The sequence below is a fragment of the Sebastes umbrosus genome, chromosome 7 (genome assembly GCF_015220745.1).
Source record: "Sebastes umbrosus isolate fSebUmb1 chromosome 7, fSebUmb1.pri, whole genome shotgun sequence".
NCBI lineage: Eukaryota > Metazoa > Chordata > Actinopteri > Perciformes > Sebastidae > Sebastes > Sebastes umbrosus.
This window is the reverse complement of record NC_051275.1, coordinates 28,680,718-28,705,967: the sequence shown is the minus strand read 5'-3', so window position 1 is coordinate 28,705,967 and position 25,250 is coordinate 28,680,718. Positions and strand designations below refer to the sequence as shown.

At 36.3% G+C, this 25,250-nt stretch overlaps 1 protein-coding gene across 4 annotated transcripts; it reads right to left on the bottom strand.

Moving 5' to 3' along the window:
* Positions 1-95: 95 nt before the first annotated feature.
* On the bottom strand, positions 96-17,224 carry sidt2 (SID1 transmembrane family, member 2). Of its 4 annotated transcripts, XM_037774888.1 has the most exons (27): positions 16,526-17,224; positions 15,033-15,154; positions 12,828-12,992; positions 12,657-12,702; positions 11,509-11,610; positions 11,223-11,306; positions 10,062-10,227; positions 9,508-9,601; positions 9,120-9,175; positions 8,867-8,893; positions 6,940-6,978; positions 6,778-6,855; positions 6,579-6,641; positions 5,783-5,898; positions 5,589-5,662; positions 5,419-5,485; positions 5,264-5,337; positions 5,039-5,162; positions 4,614-4,731; positions 3,402-3,538; positions 3,173-3,281; positions 2,772-2,848; positions 2,624-2,670; positions 2,427-2,532; positions 2,207-2,317; positions 1,154-1,267; positions 96-931 (listed from the first exon to the last, which is right to left on the bottom strand). In XM_037774888.1, exons 1-27 carry the CDS (start codon positions 16,760-16,762, stop codon positions 869-871), a joined length of 2,616 nt encoding a protein of 871 aa, XP_037630816.1. In that variant the 5' UTR covers positions 16,763-17,224; the 3' UTR covers positions 96-868. The 4 variants fall into 4 exon arrangements, with proteins under 4 accessions (XP_037630816.1, XP_037630817.1, XP_037630819.1 ...); XM_037774889.1 differs by lacking the exon at positions 8,867-8,893; XM_037774891.1 differs by lacking the exon at positions 6,579-6,641 and having other exon boundaries at positions 16,526-16,762.
* Positions 17,225-25,250: the final 8,026 nt, after the last annotated feature.

Sequence of the window (25,250 nt, the reverse complement as noted above, 5' to 3'; positions counted from 1 at the left end):
TTCTTGTTCTTATCAGGATGTTCATAGATTACAGAAGATCAGGTTTAAAGACGGGAGTCCCCATTACATCAGAACATACAGAGAGAACAGCCAAATAAAGTATCTGGAAATGAGACCTTTATTCAGTAACCGCTCATTGCAATGTTTAACATTAAAATCTGTTTTTTTGTCATACAATACAGTGCAAAAAATACCTTCGCATTCAGACTTGAGGGCAGTCGAGAAGTAAATACAATCATCATCATCATCATTATTAGTATTATTAATATTCTCCAATGAGAAGGACGGCTAGCTTCAAGATCTGACCAATCAGAGCACAGTATGTGACGAACATGATTAGAACATTAAAAGGCCACCGACAGACTGGACATGTTCTCACATTTATGTAAACACACGCACACCTGTACAAACACACACACACACACACACACACAGCATATAAACAGCATACAAACAGTCATTTCAAAATGCATTGCTGACGCGAAGGTCAAATATAATGCGGACAGTATAAAATAAGTTAATTTGGATAGTTTTCTCTTAGCAAGTGTGTACATTGTTATCATCTTCGTCAGCAGGAAGTAAACATCGATTACAACAGTTACATTGATGATGGCAGCGAGAGGACAAAAACACTTCAGCGTCACTCAACGTCAGACTCAGGCTCTTCATTGGCACATTAGTGTCCATACAGGTGGAGGGAAGGGGCTGCTGCCCTTCCCTGACTGGCTGATTCGCTGGTGCCCGTTGTACAGCCTGGGGAAAAACAGGCTACTGGCTGTGCTTGTTCAGGACACGAAGGAGATGCAAACGGAGAGCGACGATAAGGCAGAGAGGAAGAGCTGAGCTCATCACAGAAGATCTGACGTATCTAGAAGGCGAAGATCTTGTCTCTCTGGACGGTGTCGAGGTCGTCGTCCATGTACAGGAGGACCTGGAGGGAACGAAAGAGATGAGGGGTGAGTACACAGTTTGATAGTTCCCATTACAACAATATATTTTAATTTATGTTTAAAATATCACACATATATTTAATCAGCTAGCCCTGTCAAGTATTTACTGTAGTGGCTGTTGTTCACGTTAAGGTTTTATTTTTAGTTTGTATGCCGCATGTCTGAATGAACTAAAACAACACACGCAAGAAACATGATCATACCAGGAAGGATCCAAACATGGCGATGGAGGAGAGAAAGTGCCAAATGTCGTGGTCATCAAAGAATGAAAGCAGGATACAGTCTCTGTTGTGCTCCCGAGACTCCGCTGGAGTTTTCTGTGCCAGGAGAGAGAAACACACACTGTGAGTAAACTAATGCCACATTATGTAGGAATACAGCGAGACTCTGCGAATCTGTGTGACTCTTAAAGGGTAACTTAGGAATTTTTCAACCTGGACTCTATTTTCCCATGTTTTTGTATCTAACTGAGTAATAGCAACAACAATATCTGAAACTGGTCCAGAATTGAGGGAGAGCGCTGTAGACAGCAGCTGCTCACGGGCTGAAATATGGTGCTATTCGGGCAAGCTGGCACCGTCATTTACGTCCACTAAAAGTGCTTTTTGTTTTTGCCATGACAAACTCTGATTGTTATTATAAGTGTCTGACAACATTATGGAAAGAGTCTAGTTCAAGGAGAAGTCTCATTCTGAAATCTGACGAGGTGGCGTGTTGCCGGAAGACAACGATGGAATAGTGGAATACATCCATGGTGGAGTAGAGAAAGCGTAGCTTAGTGTTATCTAAAAGATTTTCAATGTCATGGCTGAATATTTAGATGATTTCGACAATGTGGATGAGGTCTTTGAATTTGATTTATTTGAGCCAGAGTCTATCGGATATTCAGATTTCACAACGAGACTTCTCCTTGACCGGGACTTGGACACAATAACAAACAGACTGGATCAAGAGAAAGGTAGAAAAAAGGTTTTATTTCTCTGTAGGGTCCTTTCCATAATGTTGTCAGACACTTATAATAACAATCTGAGCCTGTCGGTGGCAAAAACAAGCACTTTTAGTGGACGTAACATTACAACGCTGCTCACTTGCCCTCGCAGGTTGTTTTGCTGCTGCTGGTTACAGCGTTCTCCCTCAATACTGGACTAATTTCAATTGTCCCCATTTGTCAGTTAGACACAAAAACATGGGAAAATAAGGTCTAGGTTGAAAACTACCGAAATGATCTTTTAAGTATATGTGTGTGAGTTACTGACCTGCCAGGTGCTGAGACCCTGGAAGAAGAAATACAGTGCAAAGCCCCACACCACGGCTGTGAACAGAATACACACCAGCGCCAGACACTGGATTCTCTCACCGCTCCGCAGCTAAAACACACACACACACACAAAAAAGAGCTTTAGATATACAAAGCATTTCTACTCTTTTATAAATCTAAATGCTACTTAAAAATGTGGAAACACACAAAACACACACCTTCATGATGATGTAAAAGGCAAAGTAGAGCAGCAGGTTGCAGATGGCGATGGCCAGCAGGTAGGAGGCAAAGTCGTTGGGTCTCTCTATGAGGCCGTAGGCAGCTCTACAGACACAAAGATGATGTCATCATGTAGTCCTTTTTATTTCTATTGTCTCTACTTAGCGTTAAGTAAAAGAAGACACTGTTTACTTACAGAGACCAGTTGACTATGTTCCCCATTACGAGTAGAACCATTCGGTCCTGTTGGAGGGGGAGAGAGGATTTACAAGAAGCAGGTAACTTAAATACTATGATTCCTCGTGAACTCATGTTGATGCAGCCGTTTTCCGGTCATTACTCACAATGTACATCGGTCCACTGCACTGTCTGATGCAGTCTGTGTAGATGACGTTCACGATCCTGCGCATGATCCCGGAGTCTAACACAAATATATGCAGACAAATATTAACTGCAGTCAAACACTAGTCCACTAGAGGTTCAAATCCACAGCACCCACACAGTTAATGGCAAGGTTGACACTTTAAAATGGCCTTATTCCTATTAGCAGTTATTATTATACAGTAAAACATAGCAAATATTATTCTGACTGTAAAGTTTGCAGTTTAATTGCGTTGCTACGCAGCATTACAGCACACATTTCTTCTGTAAGTTTTTAGCTAAATAGATCATTTTCTGTAAAAGTGATCATATGATTTCTATAAAGAGATGCATGCACTTTGTGAGAGAGGAGTTCTGATCATACCTAGCCTCCATCGGCCCATGTAGTAGAGCTGTGTGCTGAGCAGCATAGTGGCCAGAATGTGGATCACGGAGAAAACGATCCAGAAGACCATGTTTCCTTTCCCAAATACCTGCAAACACACCGTCACAGGCTTTAGGAAATGTGTTTTTGCGTATGTGTTAGACATCCCCCATCACCCAGGCCTCGTCTTCCTTGTGGTCTGATTGATTGTATGTGTGTGTTTACGTACCACTCCCAGCACAGAGAAGAAGATGACGCCGGCCAGGCAGGCGTAGGCGGTGTAAGCACTTGCGTTGATATCTGGGTGTCTCTTCTGATACAACTTCAACATGCACAGTCCAGCAATCATGTACATGAAGGAGGTGTCTGCAAAGAAAGATAGATTTCATCACTAGAGGGAGCTCTGCATACCAGCCTGAACAGCCATAACAGAGTAAATGTGGCTACACAAGACAGGAAACTGAACCCAGTTCCTTCCACTTTGCTTCAAAGTGCTACCGCTTAATCATCAAAACATCAACAATATAGAGGATAAAACTGGCAAACCTCTAATCCCACTGTATTAAACAGTGTTGTTCATCATCTCAGGGTGCTTTCACAACTCTAGTTGGGTTCATTTGGTCCGGACCGAGGAGAAAAAAATTATACATTGTTGAATTTTAGTCCTGGTCCGGTTCCTGTTCACACTGGAGTAAACATGACGTTATAACTCGTTGATTGGATTGTTTTAGCCGTTGTCATCCTGCATCATCAGGACCCACGTGGGGAAATCTGATGCATATATTTCTGTTCTTTGATTAATAACTGATTATAAGCATTATTAGTATTATTAGACTGCTAATTGGCTGCATGTTATGATGAATAATGGTAGAGACAGGACTGCACAAAAGCCCCTTTGCACGCTCCCAGATGACTGGCGTGAACGTCAGAGAATGCACGGACACTCGCATGAGGCGTATCACTGTGGGATCGCTGTCACTCACTTTTTAATGGAGTTAATGAACTGACAAAGTACACGGAGTCGGATACAAGCACAGCAGTTTTAACAGCTTTCTGACCTATTAATCAGGGAAAATACACATGCTGACGTTATAAGATCGCTTCCTAAAAAGATTTCACCATCAGCAGATGGATTTATTGGTAGTTTAGCTTTTGAAATCATGCTTAAAATCACATATTGGTTTGTTCGTTTGCTTTCACACCACAAATGGACCGCACCAGAATCCACTCTGAAGCGGTTGTCTGGTCAAGACCAGGGTTTGATTGACCGCTTTAACACCAGCCCAAATGAACCGTACTTACTGGGCAACCAAACAGGTTCAAAGAAACAACAGAAAGCTGTGTGGAGGATGCACATTTTACATCATATAGTCGAGCTAGTGATTCTGAACATTAAGGAGGACACATGCCGTTCTGGTAGGAACACAAGCAGCAGTCTTACCAAACTGGAAGTTGGTGTAGTTTGGACAGACGTGGTAGCAGGCGCTGAGCAAGCCCTCCATCATCAGAGCTGTTCCCATCGCATAATACAGACCAAAGTGCTTTGGGATACCACACTCCTGTATGGTCGGAGAGAGGAAAAATGAATGAATAATTAAACAATGAAGTTCAATTTGACTCTATATTCCAAATGTCTCTGGGTGTGACAGTATCCTCCCTTCAATACGTCCTATTTCTGACTTATTAAAGCAATAACGTGAGGCTGTGGTTCACCAAGATGTTAAAAGAGCAAAGAGAAGAGTGTCTAAACAGTAACATGCTGACGCTAAGTTTTCAAACACCAACAGTCATTATTTACAGTAGGAAAAGAGAAACCATCTCTGCTGGGTGACATTGTGAGCTAATTTATCCGTCTGTGTGTCTTACATGCGCGTTGAGGTCGTTGCGGAACAGGGCCCGACTGTGGACGATGTCTCTTTTGAGGACGATAAGGAGGAAGAGGAGTCCCAGCAGCACGTAACCAAGGTTACTCAGGATGTTGTTGAACGCACTGTGTGTGACAAACAGCGTGTGACAACACGGTAAACACAGGTATATAATCTAGTAACCATACTGCAGTTGTAATAATAATACATTCAGACACGTGCTAACCTCAGATCTCCCAGAGGGTGGGCACACAGGAAGTTGTAATAGCAGATGTCCTGGTTTCCTGTAACATTCACCACCTGAAGGGCAGAGAGTCTGTTTAACATCCATGTTGTTATCATATCTTATATATATCACAGTTTTATGTCTCGTCAGCGTACCGTCTGATAGGTGATGACCAGCTGGACGACTGGCAGCGCGTAGAACACAGCGATGGTAGCGATATTCCTGGAGAGAAGATCACTATTAATTACGATGATAGAGAAGTTTTTGTTATTGAATCGTTGCAGTTGATTTTACGTGTTTTTCTTTGTTTAACCGGCGTCCTCACCAGAAGTAGATTTGGTATTTCTTGCTGAGGATCCTCTTGTCTTTGCGGGACAGGTCAGACACACATAGATATTTCTGTATTAAGGAAACAACATTATTACATGTCATCGAGGTAAGATGGAAAAACAGCGAGGAGAGGTGACATTTAAACATCGTGACTGTGACTGTGTGTTGAGACGGAGAGACGAGGCGTACTTTGGTGCGGACGATGTTTTTGTCTGAGTTGATGTCGTCCAGCGTGTCGTAGTCGTCCTCCTCCACAGAGCTCAGAGACTCATGCCTGCTTCGCCCGACGCTGTCCAACGATCGATCTGATGAAGAGAGGAGAGAGGAGAGAGGAGAAAGGAGAGAGGAGAGAGGAGAGAGGAGGGAGGAGGGAGGAGGTCACGGCAGAATAAAGAAAATAGCTTTTCAATTCATTGGTTTGAACAATCTGGTCAATTAGACGGACGTCTGGATTTAAAGGATTTTATTTTTCAATGATAAAAAGGTGTTCAAACACATCACACCTTTTCAAATGTATTCGCAATTTCCAAACGTATTAAACAGAAATATTAAAATGATTGTTGATTTTCGGATCAGTATTGTTGCTGTTCATTTCAATTTAATCAGATTAGAATTAGACTCTGGCCACTTCCTGGCATCAACATCTCATACCCCCTTTACACCTGGCATTAAAATGTGTTTAAGGTGATTGGATAGTGCTCGACCACATGAAAGTACAGGTGTAAATGCGCCCAAAACGCACTGAGGACAGGTTGTGATCGGATCGGCAGTTTGAGCTGGACAGAGCAATCGGATCTCAATGTGGACACTGGAGACACACATTAATACCAGGTGTAAATGTACAATCTGGATACGAGACGCTAGGTGTGACGCCAGGTTAATGCCAGGTGTAAAGATGGTCTAAGTCTCATTGATGAATGATTCACACAGTGCTGATTGGTTTGGTTTAACTCTGATTCAACCAATTTTTGCGGCAGTGTGTCACCAATGCGGATGGCTATCTGGTGAAGGTGATTGAGGATTGGGCGACGTTTGAAAGGCTCCTGTCCTGATGAACAGAAAAGACACACAGGAAACCAGTGAGGGAAACAGAGCTGCTCGCAGGAAGTGAACTGCAGGCCGGCCTGTGGAAACATACTGCAACATGACAGAGGTGAACCAGTGGAGTGTGTTTGTGTCCATACCCATGTATCCATAGTTGTTGTCAGTTGAAGTGGCGCTGTCAGTGACGGCCTCTGAGCTGAGCGTGCTGCCGTTGTCAGCTGGAGAAAAAAAACAAAGAGTTGTTTATCTCGATCTCCACACAAACAAAGACACGACCAGAACCAGAAGCGTCCAAAACTCACCAAAGGAGCCGTATTCATATGGTGAGGCTGGAGTTTTGCCTGTGGAGACGGAGACACACACACACACACACACACACACACACACACACACACACACACACACACACACATTTAAAACCCCCAAATGACTAACAAAATGCACATACAGAGAAGAGCACCACTACAACCAACACTCGTTAGTATCTATAAGCATGGGACGATATGAAAATCTCATATCACGATTATCCTGCCTAAAGTAATTGAGATTCACGATCCCGGTAATCATCAAAATATGCTTAAAACTGGCACTAAAGCATACTGGAAACACTTTACCTTACGATTTGTTAAGAAAAAAAAAAATGTTATACTTTTTTTAGTGAAAAACAAACAATCTTAAAAAAGGTAATCATAAATCATAAGGTCCCCCTGCATAAACAAAGGATAAATAAATAAAAAAAACAGCAACATTGTGTGAGTCTGAGCTGTCTTACATGATATTTTTTAAATTAATTTTCACTTCTCTACCATGATAGAGAGCTAGACAGCTTTTTCAAGTCACTCGTGACAATATTCATGATTATCCCGATAATGGAAATTCACCACGATCAACTTTTTGTGTTTTTTAATTGTGATCCGTGATAAAATCCTATATCGTCCCATCCCTATTAGTATCTTACGCTGCACACTAAAGCACCACTGCAGCTGAACTGTTAGTACATGAACACAGAGGGGTGAAGGAAGGCAACAACACATGCAGGGATCCAGGCTTTTTTTCAGACTCAAAAACACATTTGAATAAACAGTTTTAGTGAGAAATGTGAGTTCAGGATGGTGCAGCAGAGGCTGGTTGTTATTGAAGAGAGGTGACTGCTGCAGTGAGAGTGAACTGTTTGAAAAAACGGTACGCGTCCTGCGGTTTTAAAATCAAATCATGTCAGCATCACCCTGCAGAGAACAGACAGATACACACTGAGAGGTAGTCTCGAACTGAAGAACCACATTTATCTCAATGATTAGCTCCAGTATTTCTTTATGAACAACTTCTATTTTATGCTTTTGTTTGTCTATTGTGTCGTTAAGATTGTTGACTATACTCTCTGTGTTTCTTCAGCCAACAGAAAGTATAGCTGTGAGGAGAAATAGAAGGCTATCACTGTGACAAATACAGGCCAGATAACAGGATGGTAGCGGTGCTTTGTGTTTAGCTCTACCTAATGACCCAGGTGAGTCATGTGTATCTCTGTGACGTAAGCCATAAAAGCTTAAAGAGGACCTACTATGCTTATTTTCAGGTGCATACTTGTATTTTGGATTTCTACTAGAACATGTTTACATGCTTTAAAAATGCTTGTTCAAAAAATGCTTTTTTTTTTCTTATACCGGCTGTGCTGCAGCACCTCTCTGTCTGAAACGCTCTATTTGAGCTCCTGCTCCGCCCTGCCGAAAAGCCCAGTCTGCACTGATTGGTCAGCTTGCCCACTCTGCTGTGATTGGTCAACCGAACCAAACTCTTTGGACTCTGCTCCAGCTCCGCTCTAACTAGCTTTGTTTGAGGGCGTGCCAAACTAGCCATTACAGAAAAATGTTACTTGGTGACATCACCACGTTACGGAAGAAAAGGCGGGACTTCAGGACGTTGGGCATTGTAACTTTGCAGACCTTTTACATGCACAAAAAACTGTATAACACACTAAAGGAAAGGGGAAAAGCACAAAAGCATAATAGGTCCTCTTTAAGTCTTGGAACAGTGCCGTGTTTATGTTAATGCACAGTCCATTAAGCACTAAAGTCAATCACATCTCTTCCTCGTCCCCTCTATGAACGCTGTTTATATGGCAAGAGAGTAATAGCATGTGAGCTAATGCAAGCAGAGCAGAGCATCTGCAGACCAGTAACACAGGGTGAGAGTGAAATTAGTGCAAAGGTAGGAGTAACAGTGTCGTTATACCGTCTCCATTCTTCCCGAGCAGAGAGGCTGAACCACACATTAGCATGAGGGAGAGAGGGAAAGACACACAGACATGTTAAATTCTACATAAAAAAGCTTAAGAGTTAAATTATTATTGTACTGCATGTTAAGTGGAGTTTAACATTGAGTAAGGCATCTACTCTACAGTACAGGTTCAGGACTTGGTACGCTCCACACACCCTCTAACGAGCCCCTAATGGGGCAGTCCATCATTAGCTAGTTGCTGGGTTACCTGTCTCAGCAGGCGACATGTCAGCAGGAATCGGAAACACGTCGCTCTTCTTCAATCTGCAGAAACACGCAAATTAAAATCATTTGTAGTCTGTATAGTGTTCTTCTTGTAGTGCAGCTGCATGAATCTACACCCCTGGGCTGAACTGGGATCAAAGAAATGAAAGTTTAACCAACATTTAACCAAACAAAACCCAATTAAGGTTAATAAAACTGTCTCTGCTGTAATGGGGATTATCTGTGGCTACAGGGGAGATACAGAGGAAGATATGTGCGTCACTACAAGGGGTTCAACTTTTCAGATTCACAGATGCAAAACATCTCAGCAGTGAAACAAGCCTGTATGTGTATGAAGTGGATGATGCTGTTAGTAACTGTTGTTTACTTACCGCTTGTTCTCCAGACAGGCCATGAGCAAGGTGAGCAGATAGAAGGAGAGGAAGATGCCCAGACAGAACATCATGCCCATCACATAAACCTCCGCTGTGGAGTGTGAAGACAGAGAGACACTGTAAGCCTATTCACATGCTAATACTGTGTGACCTTGTCTGCACTGCATAATGAAATGATATAGCATCATTACCAACAGCTTACATAAACAATATGCAGCATGAACCTTACATACATGCAAAACTTTTAGTTATGCATTATTTATTTCTCCAACTTTAACTTTTATCATTACTTTTGGGAGCCCTGGCTTTAATCAAAATGTTGCTCTGCTTGTTTTCCCACAGTTGCATGGTATATTTTGCTGACATACCGCAAAGAAGCTTCTACTGCAATGACGCAATCACAAACCAGACGATACTTTAAGAGGTATGTTCGTTTTTTTTAACTGTAGACATTTTAAGAATGCCTTTTACTCCAATTTAGAAGGAGCCCTATGGTGTACAATAAATCCATGTGGATTAGAACAGTTCATATGTATAAACATGTGACTTACATTTGATAGCAGGGGTGACGATCACATCAATGACTTTGCTGCGGTTGCCGGCGTCGATGAGCTCATCAGGACGGAGCGGGTAGAAGCGCAGCGGACCGCCGCACGCCTCGTCCTCTGTTTTTACCACGACCACCACATAGAAACTGTTGCTGGGGAAATCTTTTCTCTAAATGACATAAAGGGACATTAGAAGATATGATGTGTGGTATCGGAAGACATTTTGACATGTCCCAGTAGGAAAAGCACAGGTGTAAATAATTAAATTAATGATGGCTGAATTTCCATTTAGCTGCTTTGTTTTTTTTATTGTGAAGCATCATTTTTCCAAGATAGCAAAACATAGTACAGTATTACCATGATTCTTTTCCATATAAACATATAAACAAACATAATGTCAAAAGACACAAGAAAAACACTCTTCAAAAATAATCAAATAATAAAATAAATACATAATTTAGAAAAGGAAAATAAATTATATATATATATATATATATATATATATATATATATATAAACAAGCATAATGTCAAAAAACAAAAGAACAGTGAAAAATAAGAAAATAAATAAATACATAATTAAAAAAAGGAATACAAATAAATAATTCAGTATTTATTTATTGTCCATATACCTACATATTACAAATAAATAAATATTATTAAATAATAAAACAATAGTTATAATGATAACTAATTAAAAGAATAGTAACATAATTAATAAATAATACATAATAAAATAAAAATAGTAAAAATGTAAAATAGTAATTATAATCAAGACACTAATATCAGTATAAGTATAACATAACCTACAAAAAGTTCTAGTCTGCTCACTCTCACTGGGACACTTAAATGGTCGTGTCTAGAAGGTAACCCGCAAATTGCGAAATCTAATCTGAGATCTGCAAAAACTTGCAAAAACTCTCGCGAGACTCGCTGCCTGACGACCTATCCTAACCGTAACTATCACAGATCAATGCCTAACCTTAACCATCTCGTGAGAGTTTCCCCAACTTGCGGGTCCCCATTTACAGAGCCATCGTTAGTGTTAATAGTAACACTTATGCTTTTCCTACTATGACTAGTCAAAATGTCTGCTGTGAAGCCTATACTGTATGCTTTCTCACAAAGGTTTGCATCATGTACGTGACCGTGTGTCAGACAATACCTGCACAGTGATCGCTCCTTTTTTGGTCATAGTCTGGTACATCCCAATGAAGGCCACGTTGTTGTCAAGGTCATAGACAGGGCACTGAAAAGAAAGAGAGAGGAAGGAAGAAAAAATAAATGAGAAACATGAGGCATTCAAATATTTAAGGCAAGAGGGAATAAGAGATGAACAGGATCGCATCAAAAAGAACACAGTGATGAAAAAAATAAAGAGTAAAAAGGAATAAAATCCTCAGAACCACCATCCTAGAATTGACAATGTTTGCACAGTTGCAATGAAGTACCTGGATGTCCTGGATGGACATAACGGAGCAGGGAAAGGTCATGTCTGAGTTGACCTTGACGATCACAGTGTCCACCCCGTCCGGGAAGTCATACTTGAAGTACTAAGAGAAAGATGAGGGAAAAAAGATAAGGATTCAGGAAAGGGAGTAATTAGTGGGATTAGGATAAGAAAACACAGATTCAGACAAGATCAACCCATGTTTCTGTTTCCTGTCTTTCTTCGCTATCTAGCAGACGTAGGACTAATTCATTGCTTTGCAAGTACCAAGTAAGTCTCTTTGCACTCAAGTCCCAAATCAAGTCCCAAGTCCTAAACTTTGAGTTTCGAGTCCTAAACAAGTCATAATGCACTCTTCACCAAATGTAATGCCATTTTAACAACAGAGTAACTGGCACTCAGTAACGTAACATTAGTTCTTCATGGTTTTCACTGCAACTTGATTGGATGCTATTGGATTGATTCAAACTAAGTGGATCTTGGGAATTAAGTGTAAGGTAATCAAGTGCAAGTCCCAATAATACCTAAAATAAAGAGTCCAGATTTCAATAAAAAAAAACAAAAAACTCTTTTCGGGGGTTTTCAACAATAAACAACAAAAAATAGAAAGTAGATAGTTTGTTCAGTTCAGTTCAGTTTCTTCCCCCACAAGTAAATCCTCTTCCCAAACAAATAAAGGATCTTTGTTTGAGTCTAAAGTCATTCAATTTGTGACTCGAGTCCCCACCGCTGCTATCTAGTATACTGCTTGTAGGAGGGTGTGACAACTTCCACAACAAAAAACACAACGTGATGACAGAAAAGTAGATAAAACTGAAGTACTGGGTGACAACAATGATGGAGAACCTGATGGATTACACGGTTCAGGTGCTACAAAAGGCCAAAAAGGAAAAACAAGTTTGTTCCCTTTTTTTATGTGTTGAAAAGCAAAACTTGTCAGACAAAAGGGAGAAAGAAATGTCATGGATGAATAATTGTGTAAAATGTGAAATTCCCTCCATTGTTACTTGTACTTTCCTCAACTTCTCTCATGTTTCTCGTCATGTGTTCCCTCTAGCCCCACTCACATCCGGTCCGCTACCTACTGTCTCTAACTAAACTTCTTTGTAGTAAAGTAGCACACAAAGCTTAGGTATCGAGCTGTAATACCTGAGGTTGGGATGGCGACGCGGTGAAACTGAATTTCTTGTCCGTACTGTAATCAAAGATGAAGATAACATGTCAGACATACTTCATAGTCGGTCACTGCAGCCTGATGGCAAATGCATTAAGCTGAGAATTCAGGCAACTATTTGTGTGATCACATCACATGTCACTCACTGTAGGGTGAAGCTTTCAACGCGGCTGACCCGGAGCTGGTAGTTTGTACCCTGGGTGGACAGGGTAGACACGTCCACGAAGAAGTACTGCGTCTCCGAGGCAGCCCGGGTCGGAGGCTGGCACAAAGTCCGGCCCACATGATTGTAAGGGTACTTCCTCTGGTAGCTGGAGACAGACACACAGAGTTTTACAATTAACTACATTTTCCTTTGTTTTTATTAAGTTAAAGCTCTTTTCCGTTGCACAGAATAGATGAGACACGATGGATGATTGTAGTAAGAAAAATCTAAGCAAAAAGATGGATTTGTTACGTAATGATGAGGGAAATGATCATATTCGATTCTTTAATATAATAGTAGAAGTAGGCCTGGTCCGAATACTATTTTTTGGGCTTCAAAACAAAACATTAGGCATTCGAATACTGATTTGGAGGTCGATTACTATGGCGGTCGAAAATTTTAAGCATTAGGGGGTCAACCCTAAATAGGAGTTTACTACATTAAAAGTGAAGTGTATTCTTTTAAGGAGAGCATGTGACAGAAGCTACATGAAACAGAAGTAACCTCCATCTTCAGCTCATTTACAGTAAACTGAGCTCCTCAGATCTGCACTGATGCATCTCAGAGGAGGAAGTGAAAGTCCAAGGTTCATTGATCTGCTAAAACATGGCTGACCACGAAACTGCACGGGCAAGAAAACCTTGGGCAAGGTAATTCGGATGTTACACAACCACAGAGAGGACCTTGGAGTGTGGGAGACACAGATCATATCACAGATGGGCTGTTAGCCAATCGCTAATAAACAGCTGAACTTCTGACCTGTTATGAAACCCCACCTGATTAAGTCAAGTTACAAAAGGCGTGCGACCTATAAACACTGACATAAATCCAGAGTAGAGCTGTAGTAGACCAAAGAAAGTCTTAGTCGACTAATACTCATACGATTAGTTGATTTAATTGACAGGGGCCATATTACAGAAACTTCCTATTTTGAGTTGAGGAGCTGTTCATCTGTAATGGCTTTTTTCCTGAATCAGGTCCTAACCCTAATTACCATGGTTACCAAACAATTACGATAGGATCTGCAAGTTAAGAAGTTTCTGTAATACGGCTCCTGATCTGTAAAACTGAGCTTCTCCACATAAAAATCAACTTTAAATCTTGTGTTTACCAGAGATGTGCTCATATGTTTCTTGGAAATAAGTTATTTAGCAGGAAAAAAGCATAAAAATGACTCATCGACTAAAGAAATCTTAGTCGACTGAGACCAAAACTACAGATAAATTGACTAATCGACTAAGAGGGGGCAGACTTAATCCAGAGCGTATCACAGGCTGTAGATTTTGTTGTTTCCTCCCCACAATGTACATCAACAACTGGCCTTAGTAATTACTCCATCAAAGATAAATAATGACTGCTACTCTAGCAAATGTTCACATACAACTATTACATCTCCAAAAAAGAGACATTCCTAAAATGCAGCACCTCCTGGAATAATCCTGACACTGGATCTCAGATCTCAGCTAGCATTTACAGATCTTCCTTCTCTTATTAAGTACACACGCAGCTCTCTACACCGAACAAGAACATTAGCTTAATCGCAAGACATGAGGTCATAACTACTATCTACTGTCGGGGAAAAACAGCAGCAACAGCCAGACACTCCCTCAGAGGAACCTTGGATTATTACTTTCTGTACCATCTGCATGTGTACAGTTAGTTACAAGAACATACATAAAGGCCTCGTATAGAAACTGAGTATAGAGACGGGAGACTTTGCTCAGTTCAGACATTGTGACAAAATGTCATGACATACAGCTTAATCTGTACCTACGGCTAACGTGTTACCTTTTCTTTCTAATTCTCTACGGAGATTCTCTACATTTTTTCTTTCTTTTCTTCCTCTTATTTATTCATCTTCTCCTTTTTTTTCTCTTTTCTTTCCCCTCATAAAAAATATCGCTTTTGGATCTATGACTATGTTATGGGATGTTCTCAGGCTTACTCACTGATACTGCATGACGAAAATATTTTGTATATTGGAGAACAGAGTATGTGTTTGGCCTGAGTGAGTCAATAAATAAAAAGTTTAAAAAAGATAAATAATGGTGGGTTTAAAAGAGTGAACGAACAAAAGAGCACATTTTTTTCATGCTTCTAGATGAGTCTTATATGCAAATAGTGTACATAAAGTGTGGATACTCACAGGCCTCTTAAAATGAGAGGGATTTGAAAAGACAGCACGGCTTGCTTCTGTCTGACCACAAACAGGATGGGACTCTCAAACCCCTGTGACAACACATCCACAGTCACTCGCACTCCCTCCGACTGGCACCCACAGAAAGAAAGAAAGAAAAGATCATAGAACACTCAATATTACATATTAAGTGTAAAAAAAATACTCTTTATTATAGTCTAATATATCCCTATCTTTCATATTGTAATATAGTTTGGGCGAGTACTTTTCCTTCAAACCTTCATAAAATTTTAGTTCTCCAAAAACGTTTTGTGAGGATTGCAACTCGATCAGAGTCACACATCTCCTCTGCTCCTCTATTTCAGAAACTCCAAATTCTTACTATTTATGATATCAATATTTCTCAAATATGTGTTTTTATTTATAAGATACTTTCTGGTGGGAATATTCGTGAGCAGTTCAAGACCTATTTTAAAACAAATTCTCAGGTCCATTCTTACTCAACCTGTTGATCTCTAGATCTTCATCCTCCTAGATTCCTCACTAGTAGAGGTCAGTTTTCGATAAGATTTAGGGGAACCAAATGATGGAGTAGCTTTTCACATCTATCAATAAACTGTTCATCTGTCAAATGTTTCAAAAGTCGCTTAAAAAGGTCATTTAATTGCTGTCTTGTAATTGCTTTTCCCCATGTTGTCAATGTATCTGTTTTTATGTTTTTTATTTTTTCCCACTCACAATGTTGTTTGGTTACGATTGCCCAGAAGTCATTATAAATATTTAAATCAATATCCTCCTCACAAACACTAACCATACACTTGTCTTTTTTGATATATTTACTATATTGTTATTGTTGTTATTCTATATATCTTGTCCTAATTGTTTGTTATCACTATTATGTAGTCATATTATTTATTTAAATTAATCTTGTCTCTGGGTGGAAAAAAAATGTCCAGGCTTACTTGCCCATATTAGTGTAAAATATGATTTTAAAAAATACTAAATTTGTCTCACATAGACTTATTTTTGATTTAGTTTAATTCCTTTATTTTACATAAATATTTTTAATAGAAAATAATGGCATATAATGTGACCCAGTGACTCAAACTCAATACCAGAAATGATTACTACACTGACTGGAGACATATAGGACACATTTCAGTGTTTCTTCAATTTTGATACGTCCACGTAACACACACACACATTAATTTGTCTTTTTTGATATATTTACTCTGTTGTTATTGTTATTATTATATATATCTTGTCCTAATTGTTTGTTAACACTATTATGTAGTCATATTATTTCTTTATATTAATCTTGTCTCTAGGTGGAGGCTTCAGATAAGCCCAGTGGGTTGTTTTTTTGCCTCTTCCTGCACTGTATATTATTCATTCATTAATTTTTTTGTTATGTTGTATAGTCTTAAATTGTGCAAAACAAATAAACAAATAAACAAATAAACAAAAGTGAAAGAAAAATAGTCTGACAATGTACAACTCACCTTATTCCTGGAGACAGTGTGATTGAAAGCATAGATGGTCTGGTTCTCACTTGTAACTGAGTCATTATAGGTGACATCAAACTCTGCGTCTTTCTGGACCACACTCTTTGTCTCCGCAACACTGCCGCAGAAGAACTGGGTCACACAGAACAGGACCAGCAGGGCTGCAGATCCGGGTCGGATCCAACAAGGAGAGCTGTTTTTATGTCGAGACTTCCAGCAACTTCTCAACACCATCTTGTCTGACACCGTCTTCCCAAACTGGAGCTAACGTTGTTACAGCCTCTATGGCAATATTAAAGACAACTCCACCCCATTCAACTATTACTCAGAGCTAGATTAACTGTTCCTTGTCCTATTGACACCTGTAACTACCTAAAAGCTGTCCAACAACACACACACGATTCAGGACAACAAGATGACAGCGATCCTCAATTCCTCTTCACCTGAGCGCTGTTAGCTTGCGGTGCTAAGGTTAGCACCGTTAGTTAGCATCTTGTTTTGATAACGGATATTCGTGTTCAAAGCGTCGCAGATTGTGTCAAGATGATAAAATGAAGTGTTTTCTCAAGTCTAGTCCAGTGTGAGCGATGTCACGGTGTGTATTCGCGGCCCCAGTATGTCTCGTCCCGGAGGAGGAGGAGGTGAAGAAGAGATTGTTTACAGTGAAAAATCTGTGACATTAGCGCCCCCCTCCCTCCACGCGCAGACAGTAAACACACTGCGTGCGACGTCATGACGTCATGTCTATGCCCAGAAAGGTCAGCACAGGTCCCTCATTTATTTGAGGATAATACAGTGGGAGAAAAGCTTGGAAAAATTTGTGATAAATACTGTATCAATTTCAAACTTAACCCTCCTATTATCTTTGGGGTCAATTTGACCCCATTCAATGTTTAACGTCTCTAAATAAATGATTGACATCATTTCTTTTGCTTCATATTTAATGACTTTTCCTAATTTAATAATAATAATAATAATAATACATTTTATTTGGTGGCGCCTTTCTGGACACCCAAGGACACCTTACAAGAATTAATTAAAACATAGACAGATAAAACAATATAAAAACAACAGGACATGACAGAGACATATTTGTACAGACACATAGGATGGGTGATGATGAGTGCTAGAGAGAGTATGCCAGTTTAAACAGGTGGGTTTTGAGGAGGGATTTGAATGATGTGATATTTTCAGACTGCCGGATGTGTGGGAGGAGTGAGTTCCAGAGCCTGGGAGCAGAGCAGCTGAATGCCCTGGCTCCCATGGTGCTGAGGCGTGAGGTGGGGGTAGTCAGAAGTCCGGCTGATGATGAGCGGAGGGAACGGGAGGGAGTGTACTCCTGGAGGAGGTCTGTGAGGTAGGTGGGGGCGAGGTTATGGAGGGCTTTGTAGGTGAGCAGGAGGTTTTTGTAGTCAATCCGGGATTTAACAGGGAGCCAGTGCAGCTGGATGAGGATGGGGGTGATGTGGTCGGAGGATTTGGTGCGGGTGATGATCCGGGCGGCAACTGGGTAAACATAAAATTAAAATGATGATATGTTTTCAATGTCCTGTACACATGCTATACGCATCGGTGTTCTTTGGGGTCAATTTGACCCCAGGCTGTTTTAGCTGTATAAAACATATAAGAAATATCAACATTTTACACACATTTGTTTTGGATGATATTGAGGTCACTATAACATGCAACTTTATAATCTTCAAAAAGCTTTAGGGCCCTAACCTAACATAATCATAACTGTAGTAGTGCGAGAACCACTGATAGTTCACACGACATGGGGGAGGGGAAACATCATTCTTGCGAGAACTTTGATATTTCCCCACGCTTTGGGGGCGGCAAAATATGATTTTATGATATTGATTTTATTTAATATATATATTTTTCAGACTTTTCAGACATTTATCAGACTTTTGTGTCCAGACATTTTTCAGACTTTTTTTTCAGACTTTTTTTTTCGAATATTTTTAAGACTTTTTTTTTTCGAATATTTTTCCGACTTTTTTTTCGAATATTTTTCCGACTTTTTTTTAATATATATATTTTTCAGACTTTTCAGACATTTTTCAGACTTTTGTGTCCAGACATTTTTCAGACTTTTTTTTCAGACTTTTTTTTTCGAATATTTTTAAGACATTTTCTTTTCGAATATTTTTCAGACTTTTTTTTCGAATATTTTTCCGACTTTTTTTTAATATATATATTTTTCAGACTTTTCAGACATTTTTCAGACTTTTGTGTCGAGACATTTTTCAGACTTTTTTTTCAGACTTTTTTTTTCGAATATTTTTCAGACTTTTTTTTCAGACTTGTTTTTTTCGAATATTTTTCAGACTTTTTTTTTCGAATATTTTTCAGACTTTTTTTTTTATATATATTTTTCAGACTTTTCAGACATTTTTCAGACTTTTGTGTCCAGACATTTTTCAGAATTTTTTTTCAGACTTTTTTTTTCGAATATTTTTCAGACTTTTTTTTCAGACTTGTTTTTTTCCGAATATTTTTCAGACTTTTTTTTTCGAATATTTTTCAGACTTTTTTTTCAGACTTTTTTTTCCGAATATTTTTCAGACGTTTTTCTCCGAATATATTTCAGACTTTTTTTTTCGAATTTTTTTCAGACTTGTTTTTTTTCGAATATTTTTCAGACTTTTTTTTTCGAATATTTTTCAGACTTTTTTTTTTATATATATTTTTCAGACTTTTCAGACATTTTTCAGACTTTTGTGTCCAGACATTTTTCAGACTTTTTTTTCAGACTTTTTTTTTCGAATATTTTTAAGACTTTTTTTTTTCGAATATTTTTCAGACTTTTTTTTTTTAATATATTTTTCAGACTTTTCAGACATTTTTCAGACATTTGTGTCCAGACATTATCCAGACTTTTTTTTCAGACTTTTTTTTTCGAATATTTTTAAGACTTTTTTTTTTATATATATTTTTCAGACTTTTCAGACATTTTTCAGACTTTTGTGTCCAGACATTTTTCAGAATTTTTTTTCAGACTTTTTTTTTCTAATATTTTTCAGACTTGTTTTTTTTCGAATATTTTTCAGACTTTTTTTTTCGAATATTTTTCAGACTTTTTTTTTATATATATTTTTCAGACTTTTCAGACATTTTTCAGACTTTTGTGTCCAGACATTTTTCAGACTTTTTTTTCAGACTTTTTTTTTCGAATATTTTTAAGACTTTTTTTTTTCGAATATTTTTCAGACTTTTTTTTTTTTAATATATTTTTCAGACTTTTCAGACATTTTTCAGACATTTGTGTCCAGACATTATCCAGACTTTTTTTTCAGACTTTTTTTTTCGAATATTTTTAAGACTTTTTTTTTTATATATATTTTTCAGACTTTTCAGACATTTTTCAGACTTTTGTGTCCAGACATTTTTCAGAATTTTTTTTTCAGACTTTTTTTTTCTAATATTTTTCAGACTTTTTTTTCAGACTTGTTTTTTTTTCGAATATTTTTCAGACTTTTTTTTCCGAATATTTTTCAGACTTTTTTTTTCGAATATTTTTCAGATTTTTTTCTCCGAATATTTTTCAGACTTTTTTTTCAGACTTTTTTTTCCGAATATTTTTCAGACTTTTTTCTCCGAATATTTTTCAGACTTTTTTTTCTCGAATATTTTTCAGACTTTTTTTTTTTATATATATTTTTCAGACTTTTCAGATATTTTTCAGACTTTTGTGTCCAGACATTTTTCAGACTTTTTTTTTTCTTATATATTTTTCAGACTTTTCAGACATTTTTCAGACTTTTGTGTCCAGACATTTTTCAGACTTTTTTTTCCGAATATTTTTCAGACTTTTCAGACATTTTTCGGACTTCTGCTTTTGGACATTTTTCAGACTTTTTTTTCGAATATTTTTCAGACTTTTTTTTCCGACTTTTGTTTAGAATATTTTTCCGACTTTTTTTAATATATATATTTTTCAGACTTTTCAGACATTTTTCAGACTTTTGTGTCCAGACATTTTTCAGACTTTTTTTTCCGAATATTTTTCAGACTTTTTTTTCCGAATATTTTTCAGACTTTTTTTTCTGAATATTTTTCAGACTTTTTTTTTCGAATATTTTTCATATTTTTTTCTCTGAATATTTTTCAGACTTTTTTCTCCGAATATTTTTCAGACTTGTTTTTTTCGAATATTTTTCAGACTTGTTTTTTCGAATATTTTTCAGACTTTTTTTTTCGAATATTTTTCAGATTTTTTTCTCCGAATATTTTTCAGACTTTTTTTTCCGAATATTTTTCAGACTTTTTTCTCCGAATATTTTTCAGACTTTTTTTTTTTTATATATATTTTTCAGACTTTTCAGATATTTTTCAGACTTTTGTGTCCAGACATTTTTCAGACTTTTTTTTTCTTATATATTTTTCAGACTTTTCAGACATTTTTCAGACTTTTGTGTCCAGACATTTTTCAGACTTTTTTTTCGAATATTTTTCCGACTTTTTTTTCCGACTTTTGTTTAGAATATTTTTCCGACTTTTTTTAATATATATATTTTTCAGACTTTTCAGACATTTTTCAGACTTTTGTGTCCAGACATTTTTCAGACTTTTTTTTCCGAATATTTTTCAGACTTTTTTTTCCGAATATTTTTCAGACTTTTTTTTCTGAATATTTTTCAGACTTTTTTTTTCGAATATTTTTCATATTTTTTTCTCTGAATATTTTTCAGACTTTTTTCTCCGAATATTTTTCAGACTTGTTTTTTTCGAATATTTTTCAGACTTGTTTTTTCGAATATTTTTCAGACTTTTTTTTTCGAATATTTTTCAGATTTTTTTCTCCGAATATTTTTCAGACTTTTTTTTCCGAATATTTTTCAGACTTTTTTCTCCGAATATTTTTCAGACTTTTTTTTCAGACTTTTTTTTTCGAATATTTTTCAGACTTTTCTTTCAGACTTGTTTTTTTTCGAATATTTTTCAGACTTTTTTTTTCGAATATTTTTCAGACTTTTTTTTTCGAATATTTTTCAGATTTTTTTCTCCGAATATTTTTCAGACTTTTTTTCAGACTTTTTTTTCCGAATATTTTTCAGACTTTTTTCTCCGAATATTTTTCAGACTTTTTTTTCAGAGTTTTTTTTCCGAATATTTTTCAGACTTTTTTCTCCGAATATTTTTCAGACTTTTTTTTTTATATATATATTTTTCAGACTTTTCAGACATTTTTCAGACTTTTGTGTCCAGACATTTTTCAGACTTTTTTTTTCTTATATATTTTTCAGACTTTTCAGACATTTTTCGGACTTCTGCTTCTGGACATTTTTCAGACTTTTTTTTCGAATATTTTTCCAACTTTTTTTTCCGACTTTTTTTTTCGAATATTTTTCAGACTTTTTTTTTATAAATATTTTTCAGATTTTTTTTTCCGACTTTTTTTTTCGAATATTTTTCAGACTTTTTTTTAATATATATATTTTTCAGACTTTTCAGACATTTTTCAGACTTTTGTGTCCAGACATTTTTCAGACTTTTTTTTTCTTATATATTTTTCAGACTTTTCAGACATTTTTCGGACTTCTGCTTCTGGACATTTTTCAGACTTTTTTTTCGAATATTTTTCCAACTTTTTTTTCCGACTTTTTTTTTCGAATATTTTTCAGACTTTTTTTTATAAATATTTTTCAGATTTTTTTTCCGACTTTTTTTTTCGAATATTTTTCAGACTTTTTTTTAATATATATATTTTTCAGACTTTTCAGACATTTTTCAGACTTTTGTGTCCAGACATTTTTCAGACTTTTTTTTTCTTATATATTTTTCAGACTTTTCAGACCTTTTTCAGACTTTTGTGTCCAGACATTTTTCAGACAGTGATAAATAGCACTACAAGGTAAGATGGAAAATATGTATTTTTGATTTTGGGGTGAACTGTCCCTTTAATTCATTCTGAAACCAGTCAGAGGGCCAAAAGACAACATCAGCCGATTTCAAGCATTTCAGGATTTAATTTCTAAAAGTTACAAATACTCTATATTACGATTGAAAATAACATGTTATATATCATACAATTATTTATCATTTTCTTTTGAAATTCCATATTCATAAGAAAAAATGGTCCGGAACTAAGCCAATTTTCCTGCTCTTCATTAATGAATTAAAACCTTTACGTTATTAAATTAACATATTATTATGCATATAACTCAAACTCTGGCATTATGAATTGTAAACGTAATTATTTTTGTTTTGTATTCTTTTTTTGTTTTTTTAACATAGAATACGTCCTGTAAAGCATGTTCTGGAAATAGTTTAACTGAACATTAATTATTCTTGTGTTTTCTAAATAAAGGGAACATTTTTCACTTATTTCTCCATTGTGCGTAGTCCAAAATATTTTGGATTGTGAAACTTTCTATCTAGAAAGAAAGGTAAATGGTCATGCTTTATGGTAGTAATATTTTAATTTATTTTGAAAATATCTCAGAGGACAAAATTTTTTAGCTTTTTAATCCAACTGTTTATAATGTTTGACAAATTCCATATACATGAGATGAAATGGACTACTAGAAAACCAAATTTTACCTCATTACTAATGGATATTAACCTCGATTACAATTCTTTAGTAAAGCTGGAAAATAGAAAAGCAACAACAATAAAAAAATAAAATATTTGAAACATATAAAAGTATTGACTAATGTTACTTAATAATCTGTGCTCCTTGATTTATAATGTATATTTTTTCCTCATCCTATGTATTTTTTAAAATTTTTTTATTGAATGTAAAAAAAGATTCTTGCACAATCCCTTCACAAAATTTTATTTTTTTATTTTATTTTTTTTAAATGTCATAATAATGAATTCCCTGGCACTTTGTTTCCTCTTAACAAGGACAAGGATGTGGTGACTGTGGAGGTCTCTTGCAGCAGGTGAAATATTTTTGTGTGTGTGTTGTCAATATACCCTGTTGCCTCCAGTTAGTCTTCAAGTAGAGAACACACATCAGACAACAACTGGCAGCTATATTATATTTTGCTTAGAATCACAGAAACCAACAAGTATTCCTATGCTGCTTGTTACTTCAAGCAGTTCCTCACTCCAGGTCTTGTGTGTCAATGGGTCAAATTGATTTAAAAATATGACCCATGTTTCCTCAACATATACTTTGACACATCTACAAACCAGAGCCTTAGGTAATGCCAACAGGGCCTGCCTGTTAAGGACACAATTCAGCTGATTAAACAGTGCTTATACCAAAGCTAATCAAATTACCTCAAACCAATTCACATATAGTGAACCTGATTCTTTCTGGAGCTTTGGGGTGCAGGGACTCAGGGCAGCTACTGCCTGTTTTGCTCAGTTGGTAATCCAGCTTTGAGTAACAGGATGCAAGAACACCTCTCTACCATGGAGTGGCGCTGTCTACAACCTGGTGAGTGGGCTATAGAATAGAATAGAATAGAATAGAATAGAATAGAATAGAATAAAAAAGAGAACAATTGTTTTGTCCCTACATATCAAAATTGTAGTACAAAATTGTACTACATAGCCTTCTATTCAAGTTATATGTCATTATTTTCTATTAAAAATATGAATGTAAAATAAAGGAATTAAACTAAATCAAAATAAGTCAATGTGAGACAAATTTAGTATTTTTAAAAAATCATATTTTACAGTAATATGGGCAAGTAAGCCTGGACATTTATTTTGTATTGTGTCATTTAAACAGTAGCCTAATTTATTGATGGTCCCTAAGTCAACCCCCAGAGGTTTTTCAGCACACATGTATAGTGACATTTACCTATCCAGTGAATCGGCGGTAGAAGTGGGATGAAGGTTTTGAAAACAGAACATATATGTATATATGTATATATATACATATATGTATACTAAAAATAGCATTTCATCCATTAGAAAATTCAGATTATTCAGAAATATTCGGCTTTGCCTCATAATATGTATATATATATATATATGTATATATATATATATATATATATATGTGTGTATATATATGTATATTAAAAATAGCATTTCATCCATTAGAAATATTCAGCTTATTCAGAAATATTCAGCTTTGCCTAATATATATATATATATATATATATATATATATATATATGTATATTAAAAATAGCATTTCATCCCTTAGAAATATTCAGCTTTTTGCCTCATAATATATATATATATATATACATATATATGTATATATACATATATATGTATATTAAAAATAGCATTTCATCCATTAGAAATATTCAGCTTATTCAGAAATATTCAGCTTTGCCTAATATATATATATATATATATATATATATGTATATTAAAAATAGCATTTCATCCCTTAGAAATATTCAGCTTTTTGCCTCATAATATATATATATATATACATATATATGTATATATACATATATATGTATATTAAAAATAGCATTTCATCCCTTAGAAATATTCAGCTTTTTGCCTCATAATATATATATATATATAAATATATATATACATATATGTATATTAAAAATAGCATTTCATCCCTTAGAAATATTCAGCTTTTTGCCTCATAATATATATATATATATAAATATATATATACATATATGTATATTAAAAATAGCATTTCATCCGTTAGAAATATTCAGCTTTGCCTCATAATAGCAGGGTGTGCACGGTGGTCATGATTTGCATGGTAGAATCGACTGCTTTAAGTGTGACCATCCCTTTATATATTCCTTTGTTTTCCTCAACTCGATGATTTGAATGTGTC

Bases quoted from the DNA above. Each gene is read 5' to 3' on its own strand.
- sidt2 (XM_037774888.1), bottom strand. From the start codon at position 16,762: ATGGTGTTGAGAAGTTGCTGGAAGTCTCGACATAAAAACAGCTCTCCT. The intron at 9,602-10,061 runs GTAAGTCACATG...CACACTCCACAG, and splicing joins CGTCACCCCTGCTATCAAAT to CGGAGGTTTATGTGATGGGC. The intron at 3,282-3,401 runs GTACGTAAACAC...GTGTGTTTGCAG, and splicing joins TCTTCTCTGTGCTGGGAGTG to GTATTTGGGAAAGGAAACAT.